The 27,616-nt window shown below is 42.0% G+C and overlaps 1 protein-coding gene across 1 annotated transcript in view; it reads left to right on the top strand.

Moving 5' to 3' along the window:
- The window catches only part of LOC124605731 (juvenile hormone esterase-like), a 117,240-nt gene that overhangs the window by 30,542 nt on the left and 59,082 nt on the right, over nucleotides 1-27,616 (top strand). Inside the window, exons 5-6 of the mRNA XM_047137610.1 lie at nucleotides 10,454-10,639; nucleotides 21,099-21,298. Of these exons, the coding sequence (XP_046993566.1) occupies nucleotides 10,454-10,639; nucleotides 21,099-21,298 (386 nt within the window). The remainder of the gene's footprint in view (nucleotides 1-10,453; nucleotides 10,640-21,098; nucleotides 21,299-27,616) is intronic.

Raw genomic sequence — 27,616 nt, 5'->3', positions numbered from 1 at the left:
GCCGACCAAGGCTTTGGGGAGTTTTCCCTTCGTTGTAAGGCATATGTTGGAGCTAGACACCCTAAACTTGCCGCCGGCCGAAGTGGCCGTGCGGTTAAAGGCGCTGCAGTCTGGAACCGCAAGACCGCTACGGTCGCAGGTTCGAATCCTGCCTCGGGCATGGATGTTTGCGATGTCCTTAGGTTAGTTAGGTTTAACTAGTTCTAAGTTCTAGGGGACTAATGACCTCAGCAGTTGAGTCCCATAGCGCTCAGAGCCATTTTTGAACCTAAACTTGCCCAACTGGAGTTTCTCAATCCCATTACTATCCTTTTCTAGTACGTGGCTTAAACGAACTAGGTACTATTTCGGGTACAGACTAGGAAGCTTATAACACGTAGTAAATCAGAAATTGAGAATATTATATACTTCTATATAATCGCCTACCACTGGCGAGGTATATTCAATAGTGACACGGGAGTAATGGTCACTGGGACAACAAAAGTAGCATGTACATCGTAATAATGGCGTCGGTAAAATAGATAAACCGGAGCCTATGTTACAATTGAAGGAAAACGCAATACACAGGATATGGCACTCAATATATAAATATATCACTGCGATATTGAACGTCAGAATTAGATAAATGTACGTTTCGTTGAATAACAGCACAATGACAGGAGGCATAAAAAATTGAAGCAAAGAAATTAGGGTAAGACAACAATAATAATGGGTTGTCTGACCTGATGGGTAACTGGTCTGAAGTCCAGCCAAAACAGAAGAAACAGCAAACGAATGAAAAAAAAAAACTCATACAGTAAACTAATGCTGACAACCCAGTCTCCAAGGAGAATCTTGAGAAGAAACAGTGTGGCTTGTGGATTTCACTACAAACTAAAAACATTTAAAAAAAGCACCACGAAGGAGTTACCCGAATGGGACGGATATTGGTAGATGTGATGTACATCTACAGACAAACAAATGTTTAAAATTTCAGTAAAATTTGAAGATTCATCGAAGATAAAGTGCTTCACAAATTGAGAAAGTCAGTAACGCGTTGGTTAACCTCTGGCCCTTATTCAATCAGTTACTCGGTTTGGCATGGATTGGGAGGGTTTGGTAAGCACGAAGATAAACAGTAGAAGGCCTCTCCGGTGCGGGAGGGCATTATCTTTGTGAGGTGTAAGCCCAGGATGGCTTGCCATGAAGGGCAACAAAACTGGGCGTAGATCATCGTTGACGTACCACTGTACTGTAAGGGTGTAGCGGATGACAACCAAAGAGGGCCCTGCTATGAAAAGAAGTGGCGCAACACACCACCAGATCCTGATGCTCGGGCAGACGGGCGACTGTCAGGTTGGCCATCTACCGCTCGCCTGGACGTCTACGGACATGTCTTCGGCCTGGAATCTCATTGACTGGAGTAGAATTGTTTCCAGTGCTGAGTCCAGCTTCGAAACGAGCCCTGAGAACCAGAGAAGATGTGTTTAGTGCCGTCATACTGACCGGCGGCCAGCAGTGACGGTCTGAGGTGCCATTTCTTTTCACAGCAGGGTTCTTTTGGTTTTCATTCGCGGCATCCTACAGCACAGCGGGCCGTCGACGATATTCTACGCCACGTTCCTACTGCTTATCTCCGCGCTCGCCAAACACTGCCTTCGCCAGCAAGATCACCGGATCTCTCTCCAATTGAGGACGTTTAGAGCATTAAGAGCAGAGACCTCCAACCAGCTCGGGATTTTCACGATCTAACGCACCAGCTGGAGAGAATTCGGCACAATATCCCTGAAGAGGACATGCAACAATTCTACTAATCAATGCCCAGCAGAATAACTGCTTACGTGAGGGCCAGAGGTAAACCTTCGTGTTATTGACTTGCTCAATTTGTGAAGCTCTTTCTCTTGAATAAGTCATTCATTTTTTCTGAAATTTGTAGTGCTGTTTGTCTCTACATGTCAACCACATCTACAGGTTTAAGTCACATTCGGATAATTCCTTCGTGCTGTGTCGTATTTATCTGCGTCTTATAGTGTGCAACAGGAGCAAGATTACAACTTACTTCGAATTACATCTGGTTGGACACCAAACTGAAAGAACACACAAAGAGTTCTGTTCGAATCACGCGATGAACAAGGAGCAGTCAGTAGCGAAACCTCGGGCGATAAATTGGAGCGCTCAACTCAGCTGGACACCCGAAAACATTCCGTGTCAATGTATCAGTGTTTTCCTGACTTGTAATGCCCGCAATCTGCCGAAAATTATTGCTTTGACAATTTAGATGTACGCAGTTGTCGATTGTAATCATAATTCCTTCATTTTGGCGGTTTCAGTTCTACACATATTGTCTCCGTTCGGGGAACAACAGGAATCTTAAAACTATTTTCAAAGATCTGTCGTAATATATTTGTAATTACGTTATCGGTTTCGAATCAGTAGACAAACCATATTAAGTCAGTCTGAATAAACGTAATTATCTTGTTAAGATAATAATCACATATTTTTCAGTCTCAGTTGATCATTTTTAATTATATAGCATATTTCGATCACTCTGATTCATCTTCAGATCTAAGTAGTTGCGTGAGCAATCCGTCTTATCTCCTCAGAAACACTACCGACATGTGATTCTGAATAGAAATGACAGACTGCTGGCGCAGTACTTAGAACTGAAGATGATCCAGAGTGAACAAAACATGTAATCTAATTAAAAACGTATTCAGACTACTATGTTATGTGTTTCTGAGTAGACAAGACAGACTGGTGACACAACGACTTAGATTTGAAGTTGATCCGAAGTGATCGAAACATGCTAATTAAAAATATGCCACTGAGAGACAGAACAGGAAATGAGAATTATCTCAATTATCTAAGCAGTTGCTGAATCAAGACGATTATGTCGACTATAGTGTTATTATCTTGGAGTGCAGTAAATTTTTTATAGTGATGTGGTTTTGGAAGACGGATCATGTAGATTTACCCATCAATAATTGACCAAAAAACACATAACTAATTTTGGAAAAGCGTGTGACGTGGCCCATAGATATTATGTATAACATTTTACTTATTTCATAACCATATTTTCTTTGATGAAATCATTCGTGCTTTTCTCCGAAATTCAAATAATTTCCAAAAACCGCGAATATTAGGAACTAACGTAACACAGCTCCCCTCATTCATATTCTTAACGTGTAGTTCGTAACGCAGGACTATTACGGCACAACATGAACTACGTAATGAATCGACAGGTTGAAATTTAAAAATAAATAATAGTCCATCTAAAATGGAAACAGCTTGCTATCGCCGATGCGTAAACCAGAACAAACGCAGATATAACTAGTAACCGCATAAGTGTCCTTAATAAGGAATGTACAATTCCCGATACATTAGAGTATCTTCATTGGATAGGTAATAATAATGATAATGAGCGTATGGCATTAGTGGCCGGGAGACCCCTCGCGGAGCGGTTCGGCCGCCGCTCCACGAGTTCTTTAACGCCACTACGGCGACTTGCCAGGGAATGAGGATGAAATGATGATGAAAGACATGTTACCACTAAGATAGTGCAGATCTTTATAGTGAAACTGTTGCATTATTTAATTTGCCAGGCATGCGTGAGCTAAGTGACTGAAGCTTGCCTGCAAATGATAAAAGAGGCAAACGGAAAAGAGAAAAACAACACATATTATAAAATAGCATCTATGTGTATACGCTGTAGGCATGTAGTTTGTACGTCTAAGTATGTACGTATGTAGGTATGTATGTGTATACGTTGCACAACTCCTCCTAAACCACTGTATCGATTTTAATCAAACTTTGTACACATACCCCTTACAGTCAGGCAGCAATCGCTGAGGGGGTAAGAACCGCCTAACTATCGTAATTAATGAGATATGCTGTCACAAACAATGAGAAGAGAGAAACTCCGCATTATGCTTGACGTTCAAATGCATTATTTCTGTGCTACAGACTCTATTCGCAATAAATTTATCGCGCAGTATCGACATATGCCGCTAAGTTCACCAATAAAAATATATCATGGTAAAAGACGTAGTTCATGAGACGGGACATCGTAAACACTCATGTGCGGGAAAAACTGCATCATGCTTGACGTTTAAAGTTTTTAATTCTGTGTTAATAGCTCTATTCGCGAGATATTTCGCTGATAGTAACCACATATGTCGCTAAATATGGGTACAGAAACACATTATTGTGCGACACATAGTTCAAGAGATAGCACGTCATAAACACTGAGATACGTAAAAAAACGTCGCACCATGCGTGGAGTTTCAATACATGTCTCCTGCACTACTAACGACTCCCTAGCATCTGGGAGCGCTTTTGAAATGTTTCAACTACGAAGCGAAAACGGCAGTAGGCGACAACGATAAGCCGTCTATGGAACTATGAAGAGGCATTACCATAGAGACGCCTACAGAGTTGGAGAGACGCCAAGCAACTGTGCTGAGCGTACAGGAACTGTGCGGAGGGATAATGTTTCTTAATCTGGATTTGTATTTTTACATTTGTGCAGCATGCATATTTCTTTGCACGACTATTTCATAATTTCAAAGGTGTTTTCACGAATGCTTGTAAATGAATACTGTTTTCGCTAACTCACAATAACCAGATTTAATTTTTTTTCGTTTCTGACAGAAAATTGACAAATTGAATACGTAGACAATTCCAGATTGTGAAATAGTAATTAAATAAAATCAGAGAGAAAGTAAATACCTACACAACATCGCATCATGAGAGTGGGCGACACAGAAGCGTCATACATAATTAAATCTGCACTGCAGCAAGCCCGAGCGTGGGGATGCGGTGGCTGAAGCGCGGTGGTAGCATCGGGGACGAGCGGGATTTGGATATCCATCCGGCCATAGGAACTCTTCGTTTCCGTAGTTACCCACGATCGATTAAGTTTATTAATGGGGTGCTTTCTCTTAAAAAGACACGGCGATTTTCTTTCTCGTCTTAGTCCCATGCCACAGTGTGGTTTATCTCCAATGATCAAAGGGTCGGCAAGAATTTAAACCCTAATTGTCTTCCATTTTTTTCCTCACTGTAAACGAACCTTACATGTTTGGTTTTCTGTCATATCTGGATTACATACGTGGAAGTGAAACTTACATTAAATTCAAGAATCATTTAAACACTATTCTGTTGTAAATACCAATGCCGCTTGGAGGTACGAGGGGCGCTCAATAAGGAATAAAACACATTTTATCTTTCTCGGACAATTTCGGCTGAAAAAAAAGCGGAGTTTGTTGTGGGACATCGTGGAATATTTTCGCTTCAGCCCCTGTGGTTTCATGAAGTTCCGATATGTGATGGCGCAATACATAACCTTCTATGTGGCGTCTGCAACGTAAGTGCAGGTCCCAGCAGAGAACTGGAATTGCGATTTTCTTGGCGGAAGACCAGAGCATCACGCATATTCATAAGCGCTTGCAGAATGTTTACGAAGACATGGCAGGGAACAAAAGCGTGGTGAGGCTTTGAGCGAGTCGTCTGTCATCAATGCAACAAGGTCGCACAAACCTGTCCTACCTCCCGCGAGCTGGGCGGTCGCACACGCCTCTGGCTCCTGCAATGTTGGAACATGGGACGATGTCTTTCGACGTGATCTCCTTATCACAATCACACAACTCACTACAGAGCTTAATATCTGTGCTGGTAGTGCTTACACAGCCGTACACCTGATGCAAGGGTGTGCCCGGTAGGTTCCTTGCCGCCTAACAGAAGACGCGAGGAACGTAGGGCGATCAGTGCATAATTGCTTACGAGGATGATCATGACAATTTTTTGTCGGACGTGGTCACATGGGATGTAACATTGCTCCATGCCTTCTGGCCAGAAACAATACAATTCATGTAGTTGCACCACGCCAGTTCTCCTCCAAAAGAAAAGTTTAAAGCCGTCCTCTCAGCCGGTAAAATCATGGCGACGGTCTTCAGGGACTAACGAGGGATTACTGTGTCTGATGTACTCCCTCGTGGTGCATCAATCACCTCTGACGTGTATCGCGCTATCCTCAGGAAATTGAAGAAACGACTACAGCGAGTTCGTCGGCAAGGATATGCAAACGAACTTCTCCTACTTCATGACAGCGCGAGACATCACGCAAGACTGCTCATCAGAAAGAAGCCCAGAAAGCTTCGTTGAAATGTTTTTCACCCACCCTGCATCCTGGATCACGCACCTTCCGCCGACTTCCAGCTGTCTGGCCCATTGAGGGATATATTACGCAGGAAGCAGTACGTCGGTGACGAGGAGGTTACTGTTCCGGCAAGACGTTGGCTCCGACGTCGACTAGTACAGTGGTACCATGCGGGCGCACAGGCCCTCGCAGTAAGGTGGCGTAAGCTCATCGCACTGAACGGAGATTATGTCGAAAAATAGCTTCTTGAAGCCAAAAGGGTTGAGAATAGTTTGGTGTACCGGGATGCTGAACGAAACCAACCTGCTTTCAGAAGAAAAACGTGTTCCATTACTGATTGAACGCATTTCATATTACTACTTGGAATTCTTCCGACTGCGTATTTATGAGCGAAGAGTAATCGGTGTAAAGAGCACGAGGTCGGTCTCTTAACTACCTCCTTATTTATTTTCCTATTACTTACTATGGTACAGTGACAGTTTCTTACCATTACGAATTAGGTACAGTGCGGTAATTAGGGAATTTGAGGATAAATTATTATTTCCATTTATATAGAATTTTTTTCTCTAAACATGCGTCTGCTTTGGAACTTAACAAGTTTCTCCTGATTTATATTTTGGATATGGGAAAGGAAACTTTTTGAAGTTCCCACATTAATTATCGCCTGCAATCAGCTAATACTCAACTGCGTTACTTACCTTTACAGGAAAGAAAGGAATTGTGCGACTAGATCACTTTTTGTGATATTTTTCACACTGTTGAAACAAGAAACCAAACAAAATTGCGCAGCTACAGGCATGCTCCTCAGAACAAATGTTCAGAAAGAGGCTCACCATATTCACTTGCTCCGTATACTGGCCGGGGATAAACAAGTTTGGCCGTGCACACTTCCACAGCCAGTGCACCAGTGCCTTGCGGCTGATCGTGCTCTTAGTCCGCTCCTTATTGCTGCCGGAAAGCCTTCAGCGAGCACGCCCACTTCCTCTTAAAGTTCGACACTGCCCCAGTACGCCGCACTCGGGCAGGTTGACTCTTCCAAACCTATCCTAAGCGAGGCCGAAATCTGACCGAATCCAACCGCCATGGCACGCGCCTTGAAGTTTCCCCTGGCGGGCAGACCGCGGCCTCTCGTGAGATGCTACGGAACCTATTGCAGGGCAACCAGTGTAAATAATTTATACAAACAGACTATGGATATGAGGCAGCGCGTCTCACCACTACCTCCGTTTTTATATGTTACTAACTGGTATACACGTCATTGTCCAGGTATTTATATTTCCAATTTTCTATTACAAATGAAAACAAAATTAACTGTGTTTGTAATATAATGTAAAAACATGCAGTTTCATTTATTCATGAAAACACCTCTGAAATCATGAAACAGTCGTACAAAGAAATGTGCATCATGTACAAATGTGTAAGTCCACTATCCCGGACAGCTTCTGTACGCTAGGCACAGCTGCTTCACGTGTCTCAACTGTGACTTTGTAAGCGTCTCTATGGCAATACCTCTTCGTAGATCCATAGATAGCTAACGATTTCACCTGTAGCCGATTTCGCTTCGCAGTTGAAAGTTGTTAACGGTGCTGCCAGGTGTCACGGTTTTCTGTAAGTTGCCACGACTGTAGAAGAGTCTCGGTAATAAAGGATAAATGGATTACACTTCATGTACGATGCAGCACTTCTTTCACGTGCCTCGGTGTTTATGACGTCATAGCTCTTGATATATTTGTGCAGGTACATTCACTGGCATATGTGTATATTATCTGCGAAACATGTTACGGACAGAGTTATTAGCAAAGAAGTAATAAATTTGAACGTCATGCACAACGTGACAGATTTTCACTCATCTCAGTATTTATGACTCTGATATGTCCTCAATAATGCGTGGTACCATAATATAATTTTTTAGGTGCATTTAGCAGCATATGTGGATACTGTCTACGAAAATTATTGCAAATAGATATAGTAGCCCATAAATAATAAAGTTAAACATCGCACATGATGTGGAACTTTTTCACGTATTGTGTTGTCTATGACGTCATATCTCTTGAATTGTGGTAGGTAGGTAGTTCTTTACCCCTTAGAAATTGTTGTCTGACAGTAACATGTATATGCTCGATGTTGGTTGAATCGATCCAGTGCTTTTGGAGAAGAAGAGGAACATACACATAAATTCATTTTTATTATATGTATGAATCTTGATCACCATCAAGGATAGTGACACAGTTTTGACCGCCTGTGTCTCCCTTTAATTTTAATTGGTAGTAAATCGTGATATCTCTCTTCCTCTTAAACTTCTCAGACTTCTCTCTTCTGAGCTCCGTACTGAATAAGTCTATAAATGGTATGTTGTAAACAATGATTTTTTTTTCACGTTAGAAAGTAGTCGAGTAGCATAATCATATCAACGTTTTTTCAACCAGAGGACATTTCGCAAAGCGTAATTTATTGTGTGTTTGTGATATCTGGCAAAGAGGAAAATATGCTTTTTGTAAAACTGTTGTGACATTATAGAAAATCAGTAAATTTGCAAATATCCCATGTTCCATGACAAAAGACCTTCTACTGTTCCAAGGTACTAGGTGGTGCACAGACATAGAAGTATGAAACTTCCTGTCAGATTAAAACTGTGTGCCGGACCGAGACTCGAACTCGGGACCTTTGCCTTTCGCGGGCAAGTGCTCTACCAACTGAGCTACCCAAGCACGACTCACGCCCCGTCCTCACAGCTTTACTTCTGACAGTACCTCGTAAAGTATGACTTTATCATTGAAACGTTATGTAACGAGTTTTAAAAATGTATAGTATTTCAGTAGCCATGAAATTATGTAACTGCAGAACTAACCTTGTGTTGCAAACAGACTTAATATATAATACAATACTTAAATGTGCGGAACTCGAATGGTTTAAAAAATACTACACAAAATACAACGTCATGTCTAACAACAAAAACTGAAGAAAATGGCAGAAATTGCTAATGGCAGTCTCTAGTATTCATTCCTTTTTGTGATTCTAGAATCAGTCATTAGAGTGACGTTCCGACCAAAAAACATCGTCTGTTCGCAGTTGTTCACAGCTGCTAGTTGCTCGAATTTGTATCTTATTTCACAGCCATAATACTTAGCAGTTGCCTTTAAGGTATCACTACTTGAATGCGTTCGATTCTGCTGCGCCGCGCGCCCTCCGTGATGAAAACTCGACGCGACGATATGAGTTCGATTGTCTTCTCGTGTTCCTATCAGAGAATCAGTTTTGACGGGTTTTCACTTTTTACAAATGTATCTCTTGTGGATTCACTACATCTCATTTGCAATAGGTTTGGAGCTGACATTACAGTGCTGTTTGAGCGCACCCTCTCCTCTATATATTTTTTATTTAGCAACGAGTTTTATGAGCAATCAGACGGTGGCAGATATTGTGGCAGGAAGATACAAACATCTGGCAGTTCGCCCTAAATTTTGTGGAAGAATATGTACGCCGGGAAAGTTTTAAATCTCACAGCAAAATATACATTGCTCAGAAATTAACATAAGGCATTTTCTACTGGAATTGTTACAAAATATTTCATGTCAAGAAATTAAAGTCGCATCTGATGGTAGTCATCTGTAATGTAATGTTTTACACTGACTTGGGTTACTTTCCTCCGCTAGTCACTTTTGTAAGAACTACATTTGCAGTAGTTCAGTTTCCGATATGAACTACAAGTTACTGTAAAAATTTATGATTTGAGACATTTTTGGTATAGTGTAAATGCTTAAAATTTGCGTGTTTGGACTTTGGACTTCGCGCTACATGGCTGTACTCCCTCCTCTCACAGATACAACAGCTTATTCACCGATTCGTGCTCCAGGCAGGGATGTACAAACCAGTGTTATAAGCCGTGCTTCGTGTGGTAAAAAGTAGTGTGCTTTGGCAGCTAAACATTTCACAAAGCATTTTTTTCCGTGTGTTTCTGTGTGAAGGATTTCACCGTAGGTTTCGACATGTCATACTGGACCATTCCCTTGCGAGTTGACGTCGAACGACTAGGTCACCTTCGAAGTCACTGAACTGTTCTGAATGACCCATTCGCCCACTGCTGCATCTCTACTGGAAACACAATACTCTCAGCCTCCCTTTATAGTGACAGACCAGCTCCCGTTAGATACAATGCTCAACTCCTCGTCACATCCTTATGTACAGATGCTTTTGACCAGATAGAGTACTCAAAAACCCTTAGAGTTACAGTGATACTTGTGTCGATGTGAGAGTGGCTGTTTACCGCTGTGCCATAAACGTCCAGGGAGCGTCACTGGAGGACTGGTGTGCCCGCAGGCTTCCTGAGCACGCGGGACGCTGCGGCCCCCGGCAACGCGGCGCTGAAGGACCAGCAGCTGTCGCTTCGCTGGGTGCGGCGCAACATCGCCCGCTTCGGCGGCGACCCGCAGCGGGTGACGCTGGCCGGCCAGAGCTCGGGCGGCGGCTCCGTCTCGCTGCACCTCGTCGCGCCCCACTCTGCAGGTAGTGCACAGCTGCCCTGTCAACTCCGCCGCGCTCTCCGTCTCACTCTGACTGTCTAAAAAACATTCGTGAGATTCCGCAAAACTGCCCGGTAGCTGTAACTGAATTGCAGCTACTCACGGAACTCCAGCAGCATGGGCTGTAATTATCGTACGGCAGCGAATATTGGTAGGCATTCTACTGCACAACCGATTTATGCTGGAAAAAAAATTACTTACAGATTTGGTCAACAGGTGCAAATCTGGTGCTGCGAACGCAAAAAACGCGCATAGAAATATTTATGTATGTAATGGATTAGGAACGGGACTTAGGCAAAACACGTCGAAGAAGTGAGTCACGTATAATGTTGATTTTATTATCAACCGCCACTTATTCGATTGGTTCAATATAGTCCGTGGAGACGTTGACGAGATGCTGCACAGCGCCACATCTGCACCTACTGCACGTACCTGTAATGTTTGAGTACTCCATTAGTAGTGCAGCGCTTGACACAGTCACGTCGATTAAATATTTGGGCGTAACATTGCAGAGCGATATGAAGCGGGACAAGCGTGTAATGGCAGTTGTGGGGAAGGTGGATAGTCATCTTCGGTTCATTGGTGGAATTTTGGGAAGATGTGGTTCATCTGTAAAGGAGACCGCTTATAAAACACTAATACGACCTATTCTTGAGTACTACTCGAGCGTTTGGGATCCCTATCAGGTCGGATTGAGGGAGGACATAGAAGCAATTCAGAGGCGGGCTGCTAGATCTGTTACTGGTAGGTTTGATCATCACGCGAGTGTTACGGAAATGCTTCAGGAACTCGGGTGGGAGTCTCTAGACGAAAGGAGACGTTCTTTTCGTAAATCGCTACTGAGGAAATTTAGAGAACCAGCATTTGAGGCTGACTGCAGTACAATTTTACTGCCGCCAACTTACATTTCCCGGAAAGACCACAAAGATAAGATAAGAGAGATTAGGGCTAGTACAGAGACATATAGGCAGTCATTTTTCCCTCGTTCTGTTTGAGAGTGGAACAGGGAGAGAAGATGTCATACAAAGTACCCTCCGCCACGCACCGTATGGTGGATTGCGGAATATGAGTGTAGACGTAGATGTAGATGTACTGGCCAAAGTTACAACAATTTTTTTCAGCGTAAATTAGTTCCGTATTAATGTAAATCTAACACGTTTCGCTGCCATACAATAATTACAGTCCACACTGGACCTACGTGAAGCAGGTGCGCTTTAATTATAGCCACCTGGGGTGCAAGGATATAGTAACTACGGATACATTTTAACTTTCAAGTATATACTAAGAGTTTACTTTCACACCCATATTTAATATTTTCCCGCTAATCTGTCCAAATCACAGTAATGTTAAGCATGTATGTTGCTGATAAAAGTGTGTAAGTACGAATTTGTATTAGAACTCATTTGTCGGGATCAAGATAATTATCTCATGACACTACTTATTTATCGGGTAAGTTTGAATTTACCGTATTTAAACTATAGCTCAAGTCACTTGCAAATGTAATTTAAATATTCTAATGCAATGTATGTATTACAGAAAATTCTTTGAGGTTTGAAAAGTTACAACAACAATGAAAGATGCTTCTTTCAAAATATACCGTACAAACAGCAGCTCGTAACCTACGGCATAGACAACAGAAGTCAACTGTCAACGATTATCACTTGACATTCATTTATATGTACTTATATATGGTTCCTTTCAAAATTAAATATGTACTTAGCACTGTGGGTCTTGTCGGAAAGCCATACAGCCACAGTTCTTTGTTCAACAAATAGATTAACATCTAAGTAATATTGAATGGCACAACTCGCATGTGAGTTAAACGGCTATGTCCTTCATCCAATAGCACGACAAAAGGTGTTCCCATGGTTACCATGCTTCAGTAACTGTTCGTCCAAGGCGAAATACGTACGTTGCAATATTTAGATACAGTTTTCATGAATCTTTTTACAACTGTTAAGAATGACAAGAAACTGTTGACTAAACGCCGGCCGGAGGGACCGAGCGGTTCTAGGCGCTACAGTCTGGAACCGCGCGACAGCTGCGGTCGCAGATTCGAATCTTACCTCGGGCATGGATGTGTGTGATGTCCTTAGGTTAGTTAGGTTTAAATGGTTCTAAGTTCTAGGGGACTGATAACCTCATCAGTTAAGTCCCATAGTGCTCAGAGTCATTTGAACCGTTTCTGTTGACTAAACCAAAATAGAAAGGTAAACATGCTTTCTTTCAGAGACTGACCACATCATGAAATCATACATTGCGCTGCCTGATCATTATGACCACCTACCTAATAGCCGTCATGTCTACTTTTGCACGGATAACAGCGGCGAGGCGTCGTGGTACGGAAGCAACGAGGTCTTGGGAGGCCGCTGGGGCAGTTGGCAACATACGCTAAAGTCACCCAGTTCCTTAATTCCCGTAAATTCCGGGGAGAAGGCGATGGTCTCCGATGCCACGTCAATCACATCCCAGTTGTCTTCTATAGGGTCCAGGTCTGGCCAGTTGGGGCTCCAGCAAATCAATTGGAACTCGCCACTATGGTCCTCGAACCACTCTGTCACACTCCTTGCCTTGTAACATGGCGCATAATCTTGTTGAAAAATACTGCTGCCTTTCGGATAGAAGACCATCATGAATCATTATACGTGGTCAGCAATCAATGTACGATACTCCTTGACCGTCATGGTGTCTTTCATGAGCTCCACCAGTAGAGCCCGTGATGATGCCGACATGAATGTTCCCCAGAGCTTAGTGGAGCCGCGGCCACCTTCTCTCCGTCCCGCCGTACAAGTGTCAAGGAGCTGTTTCCCTGGAAAACAACGGATTCGCCCCTACCCCCTCCACCCCCGCCCCCAATTCTTCCCACCCAACGGCATTATGAGGAAGGTATCGTAATTCATCACACATAAAGCGCTCTTCCACTGCGCCAACGTCCACTGCCAATGGTGGCGTGCCCGCTTCAGTCAAAGTTGCCGATGTGGCGGTATTAACAGGTACATCCACGGATCGTCAGCAGCGGAGGCCCTTCGTTAGCAGCGCTCGCTGCACTGTGTTCAGACACATTTGCACTCTGCCCAGCATTTAAGTCTGAGTTTAGTTCTGCCACAGTTCGCCGCCTGTGTCGTTTTGCCAGTCTGCCCAGCCTACGACGTCTGATATCTGTCATGGGAGGTAGCCGCTCAACACCTCGACGCCTGGACGTGGTTTCACGTTGGTTTCGCCACTTTTTGAAGACACTCACCACGGAATTCTCCGAACAGCTCACAAGTGGTCGTGTTTCCGAAAAACTCGTGTTGAGCCTCCGGACCCTTACACTCTGCCCTCGGTCAAACTAAGATAGACCGCGCACCTCCCCCTTTCTCCACAGGGACAGTACGCTCACTGATACTAGATGCAACGTCGTTCCGTGTGTGTGAGTAGCAATCGTTCCTCGCCAGGTGACGCTTCCACGGCCTGGACGGGTTGATATCGACAGAAGGTCGGTGGTCATAATGTTCTGGCTGATCAGTGAATATGTTAACGTTAGATATTTAACATTTGAATCTTCTGAGTTCAATCTCCGTAGAATTTATATTAAGAATTACGAATGCAGTATTTTACACTAATATGATAAATTTACGCCGGCCGCGGTGGTCTAGCGGTTCTGGCGCTGCAGTCCGAAACCGCGGGACTGCTACGGTCGCAGGTTCGAATCCTGCCTCGGGCATGGGTGTGTGTGATGTCCTTAGGTTAGTTAGGTTTAAGTAGGGGACTTATGACCTAAGATGTTGAGTCCCATAGTGCTTAGAGCCATTTGAACCATTTTGATAAATTTACATTTTGTGGTTACTTTCCTTAATAAAATAACATTTAATCAGCGTAAAATTTGTAATTTCGTTGATGTCCTCTACTGGGGTGATTTCAAAGTTGGCAACCCTATCTGGTTGATAGAACGTATGGGTGATTCAGGAATACAGAAATACGAGTCGCTTGGACATGAAATAACTAGTAAGTGCAGGGAAGCTGAGGCGAAGAGGCTGTGCGAAAAATGTGATGAAATCGAAGAGCAAATGATTGTTAGAAGGACTGACTCAGCATATAGAGCAGTCAAAACAACCTTCGGTGACATTAAAAGTGCAGTGAGAGTACCACAGTTAAACGAAGAGGAGGGAGCGGACACGGGGAAAGAGTACATTGAAGGTCCCTATGAGGGGGAAGATTTGTCTGATGTGATAGAAGAAACAGAAGTCGATATAGCAGAGAGAGAGGTCCAGTATTGGAATCAGAATGTAAAAGAGCTTTGGAAGACTTAAGATAAATTAAGGTAGAAGCTATAGATTACATTCCATCAGAATTTCTAAAATCATTGGGGCAAGTGGCAACAAAACGACTATTCACGTTGTTTGTGCAGAATGTGTGAGTCTGACATTCGGAAAAACATCATCCCGAAGACTGCAAGAGCTGACAGATGCGAGTAGGAATTGTCGACATGGTAAAAGCGTGTAATATGTTGCAAGATGTTAGAAATTCTGAGAAATATAGGGGTAAGCTATAGGGAGAAACGGTTAATATACAATATTTACAAGAGCCAAGAGGGAATAATAGGAATGGACCACCAAGAAGGAAGTGCTCGAATTACAAAGGGTTTAAGTCAAAGATATAGTCTTTCGCCCCTACTGTTCAATACATGCCCCGAAGAAGCAATGATGGAAAAAAATAAAGGTTCAGGAGTTCAATTAAAATTCAAGTTGAAAGGATATCAATGATAGTTTTCGGTGATGATATTGCTGTCCTGACTGAAAGTGAAGAAGAATTGCATGATATGCATAAAGGAATTAACTGTCTAATGAGGACGGAATATGGACTGAGAATAAATGGAAGGAAGACGAAAGTAATGGGAAGTAGCAGAAATCAGAACAAGCGAGAAACTTAACTTCGGGATTGGTGGTCACGAAGTAGGTGAGGTTAAGGAGTTCTGCTTCCTAGGCAGCAAAATTATGACGAACGGATCATGGAGAACATCAAAATCCCGCCAGCGTTGGCAGAAAGGGGTTTGCTGGACCAGAGAAGTTGACTAGTGTCAAACAAGGGTTTTACTTTGAGGAAGATATTTCTGAGAATGTACATCTGGATCACAGCATTGTATGGTAGTGAAACATGGATTGTGGGAAAACCGGAACAGAAGAGAATCGAAGCATTTGAGATGTGGTGCTCGAGGCGAATGTTGAAAATTAAGTGGACGGATAAGGTAATGAATGAGGAAGTTCTGCGCAGATTCAGAGAGGAAAGGAATAAATGGAAAAGACAGACAGTAAGGAGTAACAGGATGATTGTACAGTTGTTAAGACATCATGGAATGACTTCCGTGGTACTAGATGGAGACGTAGAGCGTAAAAGATGTAGAGGAAGACAGAGACTGGAATACTTGTAGCAAATAACTACGAGCCCAGGTATCAGGTGGTACTCTGAAATGAACAGGTTGGCACCGGATAGCAGTTAATCAAACCAGTCATATGACTGATCAACTAAAAAAAATATAAAAATGTTGCCTGTTCAGTGTATCGGTCGATTAATTGGGCTGTCAAGTTATTTAAATTAATCGATTAATTGTTTATTCATAATCGATAATATATTTATTATTTATGTTAAGTCTTTTTTCTATAAAATGTTCTCCTACAATGATTTTTATGATATAATACTTTTTCTACAAATAAAAATGCCTTTTTTCTTTTTTTGGAACTTACGTAAGTTGCTCACTTTTATGAAGTACACAGATACCAATTATTATTGTTAGGAGTACTATCTATCTACTTAAGAATTATTAGTAAAGCTAATTAATATATATTTTTAACACAAATACTGTATTCTTACAAGCACCAAAATTTTTCTGGAGGAAGAAGGACTTTGCCACCGTTTGGTAAGGGTAGTTAACAGGTGGAATGTTTACTTACCACTTGTAAGCGATGGCACTGGAGGATTTGCGATTATCATGCTGATCAGCAGCTAGGGAATAAATTACGACGGAGCTGGCGAGGTTTGTTGAAAGCACTTCAGAGAGAGGTTCATGTTGAAACACTCTCGTTAAGTTATTTATTCGTATTTCAGAAGTGACACTCAAAGCACACGACTTCGACACGCTACTTAGAAACAATTACTATTACATCGATGATGTTTGCAGTAGTCCTAAACAGAAAATAGTCCACATCTAGACTTACACCTGTACACCTCAAGCCGCCCGTCGGTGTGCGGCAGGGACTACTTCTGGCACCACTAACTGATTCTCCATTCCCTGTTTCATTCTCAAATATACTACACCTCTCCGTGACGCACAACACCTTACTTGCAGCACCTACAAATGGACTTCGTTGAGCAACTCCGTAACGCTCTTGGGCCAACTAAACGCCCCCGCGACGAACGCACCGATCTTCATTGGATCTTATCTAACATTTCCCAGACCAATTAGCAGTACTCAAGAATCATTCGAATAAGTGTTTTGTGAGCCACGTCTTTGAAGAATGGATTACATTTCGATAAGATGCTTCCTATGAATCTCAGTCTAGTATCCGCCTTTCCTACGGTTTGTTTTGTGTAGTCAATCCCCTTAAGGTTACTGTCGATGGGTACATCCAAATATTTTACGGTGGTAACTGTTTCCAGCAAATTGTCATCAGTAGTGTAATTGTACAGCACTGGATATCTTCTCCTACCCGTGGGCAATATATTATACTAATTTATGTTCAGGGTCAACTTCCAGTCTCCGCACCATTCATTAATACTCTGCAGGTCTTGCATAAAATGTTCCGACTTGTGCCGACGCTACACTATCAGTATTAGGGGCAGTCGGACTTATTTCGGTAATTAAGCTGCAGACAGCAAGTTAACACTCAACAGGCTTTATAACAAAAAAGAAAATGAATGAAATAACAACTGTATATCTAACTGACTATGTAAAATTAAATGACGCAAAGAAAATATCGATATATCTATAATCGATTACCAGAATAACTACGACTAATCGATTAACTGCAGTTATTCGCCAATCTATAGTTGACTTTAGGTGTCACCTACGAGCGCAACTAGATAGCACGCTACACCATATGGCTCTTCTATGCTTGCGACAAAATGCCGAAAATTTCCAACAGGTTGAAAAATCAGCCAAGATTTATAAATGCCAAAAATTTCGTATTAAAACAGGACAGAGCACCACCCTTCTGTCAGCGGAAAGTAAGAGCATTTCTTAGCATAAAATGCATTGCCTCGGCCGTAAGCGACGCATGAATATCGCACTGCATCGTTAGCCTCTTGCTAGATCACATTTTTTTTTTTTAATCCTCTGAAGGCGCGATGAAAGGCTTTTGATGTACCTCTGCTTTCAGCATCCCTGAGTAAACTGCAACACCACGTAGTAACGGTAGTGCATCCAGTAGCTCCAGACATTCATGCATAAGTATGGGACGAGTTGGAATAGTGTGTGAATGTCGTGTTAGTGTTGTAGAGAACGCTGAAAAAGTGTCAAAGGCTAATGAAAACTTTGACATCAAATGTATTTGTGTAACGCACCCTAATGTTTTTTGAATGTGAATGTAAAAGATATACCCTTGTAAACTCTGATAGGTTTTTGAAAATAACTTCGTAGACGTCTGCGTGTTAAAATTTGCCCGAAGTTTCTATCTTCATTCTTGTAGAAGATACGGTCTTGCGAAATCGAATGTTAAACCCCGTAGTCTGAAATCCAGATGTAAATAATACTGAGTACCCAAAGCATTCCTTTTCTCAAGCAGGGTGTTTCCGAGAGTATTTAATACAAAATGAGCATTAAGTAATGGTTGTCATTACGTTTGTGATATAATCTGAAATTCGAAGATGGTACGAAAGTAATATCATTGTTTGAAACTCTCGAAACTGGCTGTACTTGTCTGGTTGGATTTTGACATGCTCATTTAACTGAGTCAGTTGAAAGACGATACGACAGTGTAGTGAAAACGAGTTTCTTTGTCAGTTAAGACGATACGGACGCAAGGACAGCACATCACACAGTCACCGAGCGGAGAAAATCTCCGATTCGGCCGTTAATCGAACCTGGGCCCGTATTTTAAGCATAGTCAAGTCGTGTTTCCGTTCGCTTTACGCGCCCTGAAAGTTTTTATTTTATTTTATTTTATTTTTTTTTTTATTTTTATTCTCCAGATGACACCGACCGAAATGCTTCCCGAATTGGATGTCTCATATCATCTAACTCTGTAAGACACTGTTGATTCACAGTAACTTCAAAGAAAGAAAGATGATAATTCTACTTCCCCTCGCCCGTTCTGCATAGAAAACAATATGAAGCTGTCAAATAAATAAAAGTTAATGGGCCGTACCATGGTTAAGACAGATAGATACGTTATTCTACAATAATTTACCAAGAAAATTATTATTCCTAATTTAAATGGTCACAGATGTTACGAAAAGTTGCAGCTTTGAATTGAAAAACCGGATGCCGTTTTCAAGAACGTCATTGTTAACCACCGAAAAGGGATTCCGCAAGGAAAGCACGTGAAAAAGATATTTTTAGCACAGATATATTCTACACAATCTGTTAATTTCCTTGAGCACTACTTAATTCATTGGTTCCAGGAATATTTCATGTTTTTAAATCATCGGAACGGACCAGAATACTACCCAGAAAAAATGGACCTCTATTCAGTGATATTGATCCTCTGTGGACATAATTATGGAGCGCGAAAGACAAAAAATTCTAAATAGTGTGTCTGTCTGGCTTAGGGTCACAATAAATATATATTGATAAAATATACATTAAGTCATGTTTATACAGTATACTTGGCAGCGTTATATGTTTGTTACACTAGGAATTTAAGGATACATTAAAGTAAATGTTGTCTTGTAAATAATTACATATATACTTTTCTGACACATGAAAATATTTAAGAATTTGAGGTTTTAGACCCTCATACTTTTTATTCAATATGAAAGTCCAAAAAAACTGTTTATTTTCTTCTGGATGCACAAATTAACATTACACCTCTGGCAGACGACTGACAGGCTTCGATTGCAATTTGGCATGTTGCACCCACCTCTCTCGTCAGATGCATTTGGCCAGTGACCAACATTATCCTGGTGAGCAACCTTTTGGGTAACTGGCTTTGATACATGCCCTGTTTTCTTCCTCTCATACTCAGTAGTTACACTTGAACAAAGTCCTCTCCTCTTTCATTTTTCTCTGGGTATCGGCTACTTCAGCTTTGTCAAATTGTCATCTGCCTGTTTTTCGGTACACCAAGCGAGTCACAGTCTCGTTTGTGCGAAAGCCTTGCATTTAGTACCACCATATCACGGAAGTGAAAAAACGGTAGTGCTTCTTCGACCTGACATTCTGTATAATGCATGTGTGTGTGTTGTCCTTAGCATAAGTTAGTTTAAGTTAGATGAAGTAGTGTGTAAGCCTAGGGATCAATGACCTCAGCAGTTTGGTCCCATAGGAGTTTACCACAAATTTCAATTTTTCAAGTCTCTATAATGCAGTTAGTGAATCAAACAGATCCACTCGTTCCAAAAACAAGCTGTAGACAATATTAACTGATCGACACCGAGCCTCAAGACTTTCTTCGGCCTTCTTATCCAGTGGGTTCACCTTACTTGCTGGTGTCACCAGAGGAGGCACTCGTGCAACAGTCGTCAGTCCCTCACGGGCGACAACCATCCTCTCCTTTCCATAATACACTGCAGGTTTAAATATCTAAGGAAAGAGCAGCTTACTTGCGCAGGCTTAAGCTGAAAAATTTGTAACGTTTAAAAAATAAACTCACAAATTCTAGGGGTAATGTCTACCACGATCATCTTTTTATCCGTATATACCTCAAAATTATCTCTATCACGTCATATTTAAAAAGTTTCATAGCTTACGTTTTTAAAGGTCAATAGTATTAAATATCAACTGCTGAGATACATGTGTCCACTCCACGAAGAACTCCCAAGATGCAATTATTCACGTGGTTGTAGAAATTCTCATAGTGCAGCGCAACTTCCTACATTTGTAGTCTGGAAGTGTTCCCGATATGCTACGCACGGCAACTGCAAGAGAACGCATCGCTATGTAGACACAGCAATGTACTGTAAGCATTACAAATTTGTCGAGCTCGTCCATAGAGAATTAATACTGTACAAAGTTTTTTATTTCTAATTCTGAACTTTAAAATTGTTTCATCTTATTTCCATTAGATTCCAAACAACTAGAGATTTACCAGACATTTCGATGGTAAGAATTTACGTAAATCACATTTCATAAAAAAATTCGGATGGTACTCGTATGTGTTCCAGAAAATAGGGCACTGCCATGGCTCTGCAGCATCAGTTGAACAGCAGGCAGCCAAATACCACGAAAATATTTGCAGCAAGTGACCGATTTTTGCCATCAAATTTGTAAGAATCTAACACCTTTGTGAAATGTTAACTCGTGGTAGGACTCTTCTCGCGGGCGATCATCCAAAGCGGGAACTTCATTTCACGGCAAGTGATCGCGGACGAGGCGCGCCAGCACGCCTTCAATCTGGGAGCCGCCCTCGGCTTCCACACCAACGACTCGCACGCGCTCGTCGACTTCCTGCGAACCGTCAACGCTACGGACCTCCTGGTTGACAACTCGCTCATCTTGTCGGACGAGGTACGGTGCTGTAATATTTCCATGTCGAAGGTTTGTATCTCACTGTGACTACCAAACTTCGGCTTATGTTTTCCTTATATATCTGTTATAATAAAATTGCTCTGGAGGTTTGTTGTATGCCCTGTGATACTTCGTCGCTCAGATTAATTTTTAGCTTCATTGGTTCCCACTTTCGCAGAGATGAAACAATCTCCCTCTGAGTTCTACTATGCATTTTCAAAGATCAGTTCCATCTTGTATAGTAAATCTACCGCTAAGTTCCCGCGTTAAGCATTCCGTATAAGAGGCAAATCTTCCATACGTTCCCAGATATGTTTTCTGCTTTGAAACTCAATATAGCCGATACTACCGAATGCACTTCATTACTACCCAGTCTACATAACTTTCATCACGGTGAGCTACGCCTCCTCTTCCCCATGATATTCAAACTAGTGACATACACACACAAACCATGTCCAACAAAACTTGTGTTCCTTTCCATCCACTTTTCAGTAGCGTAAGATTAATTGGAAGGGCGATCAGCGGCCATGGCGCTCCTGTTGGAGTTTAACGCTAGGGGTGTACACCAGGCTCAAATGGGTCTAAGCACTATGGGACTTAACATCTGAGGTTATCAGTCCCCTAGACTTAGAACTACTTAAATCTAACTAACCTAAGGGCATCACACACATCCATGGCCTAGGCAGGATTCGAACCTACGGCCGTAGCAACAGCGCTGTTCAGGACTAGAACGCCTAGAACCGCTCGGCCACAGCGGCCGGCACACCAGGCTCATTCAGATCCCGGAGTGTATTTTTTGTTACTGTGCATCCACCACTGCACATATATTGACCACTGCCACAACTGCAAATCGAGAATTTGGTGAGACCTAGAAGAGGACAGTCGTTCTAAGTTCTGTGAAATTGTTGTTTAATTAATTTGACAAAAATATTTTTGAACAGTCATTATGGCGCCGGAGTACACATTCTGTAACTATTCTGTCACCGAGTTGTGTGAAAATGGCATTTACGAATTTTTTAAAAGAAATTTCTGCCCTTTGACCAAAAATAGTCACGTGGTGCAAATCTCTTTCAAAAATTGTGTACGACTGTGTTCCCCCACGAAGGAAATATCGTTGACGCAAAAATCACTTTTGCTGACGGAAGATATTACACGGTAAGCATTATTAAAAGTACTAATCGTGGTAGTGACGTAAGTTACTTTCCTTGCGCAAGTGATTCTGAACCGGATGCTCCTGTAGCAGTTATGGACAACGGCGAAACTCATCAACCTGCCGAATTTCGGACAGCGATGAAGAAAATACAGTTATCTACCGTGAGGATGCTCTTTATTCACAGCTATATCTAATAGTAGCCTATATTCCAAGAGACTGGAAGTGAATCGATTTCTGAATAATTAAGAACACCTCAAAATACTTGTGTAATATATGTATTTTATTAAATGAATATGATCTTCATTTAACTAAATTGCACTTAAAGTCTTAGGATCCGGATAAATTGGAAGTTTCATCCCTGAAAAGCTTCCTTGATCGTTTTTACTTAGTCGCGAATTTTGGATGTATTAATACTATTAATCATTGAAAAAGTACATGACAGAGGTGAAGCGAAATGCATTTGGTATAGGAGGCTGTAAGTTCATCACAAAATATTCTATTTTCAGGCAGTTTCTCCAGCAAATATTTGAGGGCCACAGTGACGCTGGCGTACAATTTCAGAGGTGTTACTAGGGTTAGGGGTACATTATTCTCATATGTAGATTGTTCCCATACTCTTTCTTGTCATGCGCTCTATTCTGCTTAAAGTCCCTTTCACGATGCTGTACTTTTTCCAGTTTCCTACATGGCGGCTGCTGACAGTCTTGTCGCATGTGGCCTGATCGTCCACAACGCTAGCATTTGACGCCAGTGGAAAAAAAATCCCATAACGCAGACCTGGGTCACGGCGTTTATCTCTTCTAACGCTGTTGCCCTTCCTATGACTTCATTTGAGGTTTTAGGAAACTCTGCTCGTACTTTCCTGGACACATCGGATGCGAACCCCAGCGAAGATGCGTCTGAGGGCCTTTACTATTCTTCTTGCAGAGAGCATCCTACTCATGTCATTACTTCCCATCATCTCGTATGTGTAGACATTGAGTTTCCTTATTCTACCAACGAAACTTTCGATGGAATCCTCCCGTCTTTGTTGGTTGGTTGGTTGGTTTGGGGAAGGAGACCAGACAGCGTGGTCATCGGTCTCATCGGATTAGGGAAGGATGGGGAAGGAAGTCGGCCGTGCCCTTTCAGAGGAACCATCCCGGCATTTGCCTGGAGTGATTTAGGGAAATCACGGAAAACCTAAATCAGGATGGCCGGACGCGGGATTGAACCGTCGTCCTCCCGAATGCGAGTCCAGTGTCTAACCACTGCGCCACCTCGCTCGGTATCCCGTCTTGGTGACACGGTGTTTAATGGCTCCCGATGATTTGAACAACTATTTTGTCTCATATATCTAATGTGTGAGCATTTCGTTATTCCTCGTGATACATCACTTACGTTTTTGTATCTCCTACTAAGCGTAACTTCCATATCTGCAAAAATAGCCCCTCGCCCTACTTAGCCATTTTCAGTAATAGCCTTCATACAAATAACCTAGCTTTGCGGCTGTCAACAGGTTGTCCACAAAATCAAACTGCCAAACACATTCTTTCCAGCCTTACTTTTAAATAGAGAAACCAAGATAGCAGCACTAGCATTTTGGCTACTGAATTACTGGTAGGGGCTCTCTCCTCTTACCCCTTTTTCCCCATTTTCACGTACACGCAATACGATGTTTAACTTGACAAAATACAGTCAAAATGAACTTATTATACACAATCCGTCATCATTGTGTTAAAAGGCATTCACAGGTCCTCTGCCGAAGTGGCCGTGCGGTTAAAGGCGCTGCAGTCTGGAACCGCAAGACCGCTACGGTCGCAGGTTCGAATCCTGCCTCGGGCATGGATGTTTGTGATGTCCTTAGGTTAGTTAGGTTTAACTAGTTCTAAGTTCTAGGGGACTAATGACCTCAGCAGTTGAGTCCCATAGTGCTCAGAGCCATTTTGAACCACAGGTCCTCTGTCGTGTTCTTTTATGTTTAAAAATTAGTCTAACACTTCATGAAAAAGAAATTACTGAAAACTTCGTGTTGCGTGTACGTAACAATGGGTAGAAACATTAAATTATCCAATTGCCAACACAAGTCTATATCATCTGCCGTCATCTGAGACAACTGTTTTAGCAAGCACTGAATCCACTGTAGCGATAAGCTCTTCCTACCGTGCTTTACTCATCGTAAGGCATGTGTCTTAACAATAGGAAAAAAATCGCTAGGTAAAATAGCACGCGAGCGGACTCAATGTTTTCCATAGATACTTCTTAGGCGTTACCCCCATGAAGCATGGACGTTGCCGATGGTGGGGAAGATTTGCGTGCCTCAGCGATACAGATAGCCGTACCGTTGGAACAAACACAACGGAGAGGTCGTTGTTGAGAGGCCCTACGGCCCTACCAACGTGTGGTTTCTGAACAGGGGCAACAGTCTGTCCTTGTAATAACAACTAAAATGGCCTTACTGTGCTGGTACTGAGAACGGCTCAAAGCAAGGGGAAACCACAGTCGTAATTTTTCCCGAGGGCTTGCAGCTCTACTATATGGTTAAATAATGGTAACATCCTCTTGGGTAAAATATTCCGGAGGTAAAATAGTTCTCCATTCGATACCCAGGCAGGGACTACTCAGGAGGATGTCGTTATCAGGAGAAAGAAAACTGGCGTTGTACTGATCGGAGCCTGGAATGTTAGATCCCCTATTTGGGGAATTAGGTTAGAAAATATTAAAAGGGAAATGGATCAGTGAATGTTTGATATGGTGGGAATTACTGAGGTTCAGTGGCAGGAGAAACAGCACTTGTTGACGAGTGAATATAGGGTTATAAATACAAAATCAGATAGGGATAAAGCAGGAGTAGGTTTAATAATTGAATAAGAAATGAAGAATGCGGCTAACCTACCATGAACAGCTTAGCGAACGCGTTATTGTAGTCAACACAGAGACGAAGCCCACACACTCCTCTGTAGTATAGTTTATATACCAACTAGCTCCGCGGACGCTGAAGAGATTGAAGAAATGTATGACGAGATAAAAGAAAGTATTCAGATAGTTAAGTGAGACGAAAATTTAATCGTGATGGGTGGCTGGAATTCGATAGTAGGAAAAGGAAAAGAAGGAAAAATAGTAGATGATTATAGAGTAGGGAAAAGGAATGAAGAAGAAGTTACTTGGTAAAAATTTGTGCACAGCATGAATTAATCACCAGAACACTTGTTTTAACAGTCACGCGTAGAAGAGACGTGCAGGCACCGAAAGGTTTGAGAAAGATTACGTAATGGTAAAACATAGATTTAGCACCCAAATTAGAAGATGTAAGACGTTCCCACGACCGGGTGTGGATTCTAAGCACAATTTATTGGTTATGGACTCCAGATTACAGCTGAATAAATAGTAAAAAGGTCGGAAATTAAGAAGCTTGGACCTGGACAAGTGGAAAGAACGAGAGATTGATGACAGTTGGAAAGGAATACAGTAGACGAGGAATGTGTAGCTTTGGGAAAAGAAAAAGTGAAGGCAGCGGAAGATGAAATAGACTAAAAGACAGGGCCTAGTAGACATCCTTGGATAACACAGGATATATTGAAGTTAACTGATGAAAGGAAAAAGTAAGAATACAATAAATGAAGCAGGCTAAAGGGAACACAAGCGTCTAAAAAACGAGATTCCTAGGAAGTGCAAAATGGCTAAGCAGGAATGGCAAGCGACCAAAAGTAAGCATTTAGAAGCATATATCTCTACGAGAAAGATAGATACTGCCTACAGGAAAATTAAGGAGATCTTTGGAAGTAAGAGAAGCAGTTGCATGAATATTAAGAGCTCAGATGGGAAACCGTACCTAAGAAAAAGTAGGGAGAAAGGTCGTAGGTGTATGTAAAAAGCCCTCTCAACGTAGATGTACTTGAGGGCAGCATTACAGAAATAGAACAGGACATAGATGAGATGGTAGATACAATACTGAGGGAAGAATTTGCCAGAGCATTGCAAAACCAACGTCGAGACAAGGTCCGAAGAGTAACTGGAAGAACCAGTCGTGACAGAACTCTTCCATCTAATGTACAAGACTTATGAAACAAAGGAAGCACCGTCAGAATTCAAGAAGAATATAATAATCTGAATTCCAAAGAAAAAATATGGTGACAGGTGAATATTAAACGACCATCAGTGTAAACACGTACAAGAATTCTTTACAGATTAAAGGTAGTTTGGATGACGAAAAAATGTGGAAACACATGAGGCAGTACTGACCCTACGAGATGTTTTAGAAGACAGGTTAAGGAAAGAACTTAAGTTTGTAGATGTAGTGATAGCTTTTGACAATCTTGGCTGGAATACTCTGAAATTCTGAAGGTAGTAGGGGTAAAACAAAGGGAGGGAATGACTATTTGCAACTTGTACAGAAACCAGATCGCAGTTCATAGAGTCGAGGAGCGTAAGGGAGGAAGTGGTGGATGAGAAGGGCGTGAGACGGATTGTAGCATATCAACAATGTTATTCAGTCTTAACATTGAGCAAGCAGTAAAGGAAACCAAAGAAACATTCGGAAGTCCAGGGAGAAGAAGTACAAACTTTGAGGTTTGCCGATGACATTGTAATTATGTCAGAGACAGCAAATGTCTTGGAACAGCTGTTGAATAGACTGGATGTTTTCTTGAAAGGAGAATATAAGATGAGCATAAACAAAAGAAAAACAAGGATAATGGAATACACTCGAATTAAATCAGGTGATGCTGGGGGAATTGGATTAGGAAACGAAACACTGAGAGTAGTAGACGAGTTTTGCTGTTTCGACAGAAGAAAACTGATGATGGCCGACGTAGAGAGGATATAAAATATGCACTCGCAATGGTCAGAAGAGCGTTTCTGAAGAGGAAGAGTTAGTTAACATCGAATTTAGATTTAAGCGTCAGGAACTCGTTTTAAAGTATTTGTGCTGAGGTTAGCCATGTATGGAAGTGAAACATGGACAATAAACAGTTGCACAAGAAGAGAGTAGAAGCTTTTTAAATGAAGGAATCACCAGTTTAGTACTGGAGGGAAGTGTGTGGGTAGAGGGGAATGGGGTGAGAATGGTAGACGGGGACCGAAAGATGAATACAGTAAGCAGATTCAGAAGGATGTCGATTTGCAATAGCTATTCGGTGTTGTAGAGTAGCTAGGAGAGCTGCGTCAAGCCAGTCTTCGGACTGAAG

This window comes from Schistocerca americana, chromosome 3 (genome assembly GCF_021461395.2).
Source record: "Schistocerca americana isolate TAMUIC-IGC-003095 chromosome 3, iqSchAmer2.1, whole genome shotgun sequence".
Lineage (NCBI taxonomy): Eukaryota > Metazoa > Arthropoda > Insecta > Orthoptera > Acrididae > Schistocerca > Schistocerca americana.
Note: the sequence above shows the minus strand (reverse complement) of the source record. Positions and strands in the feature narration are given on the sequence as shown.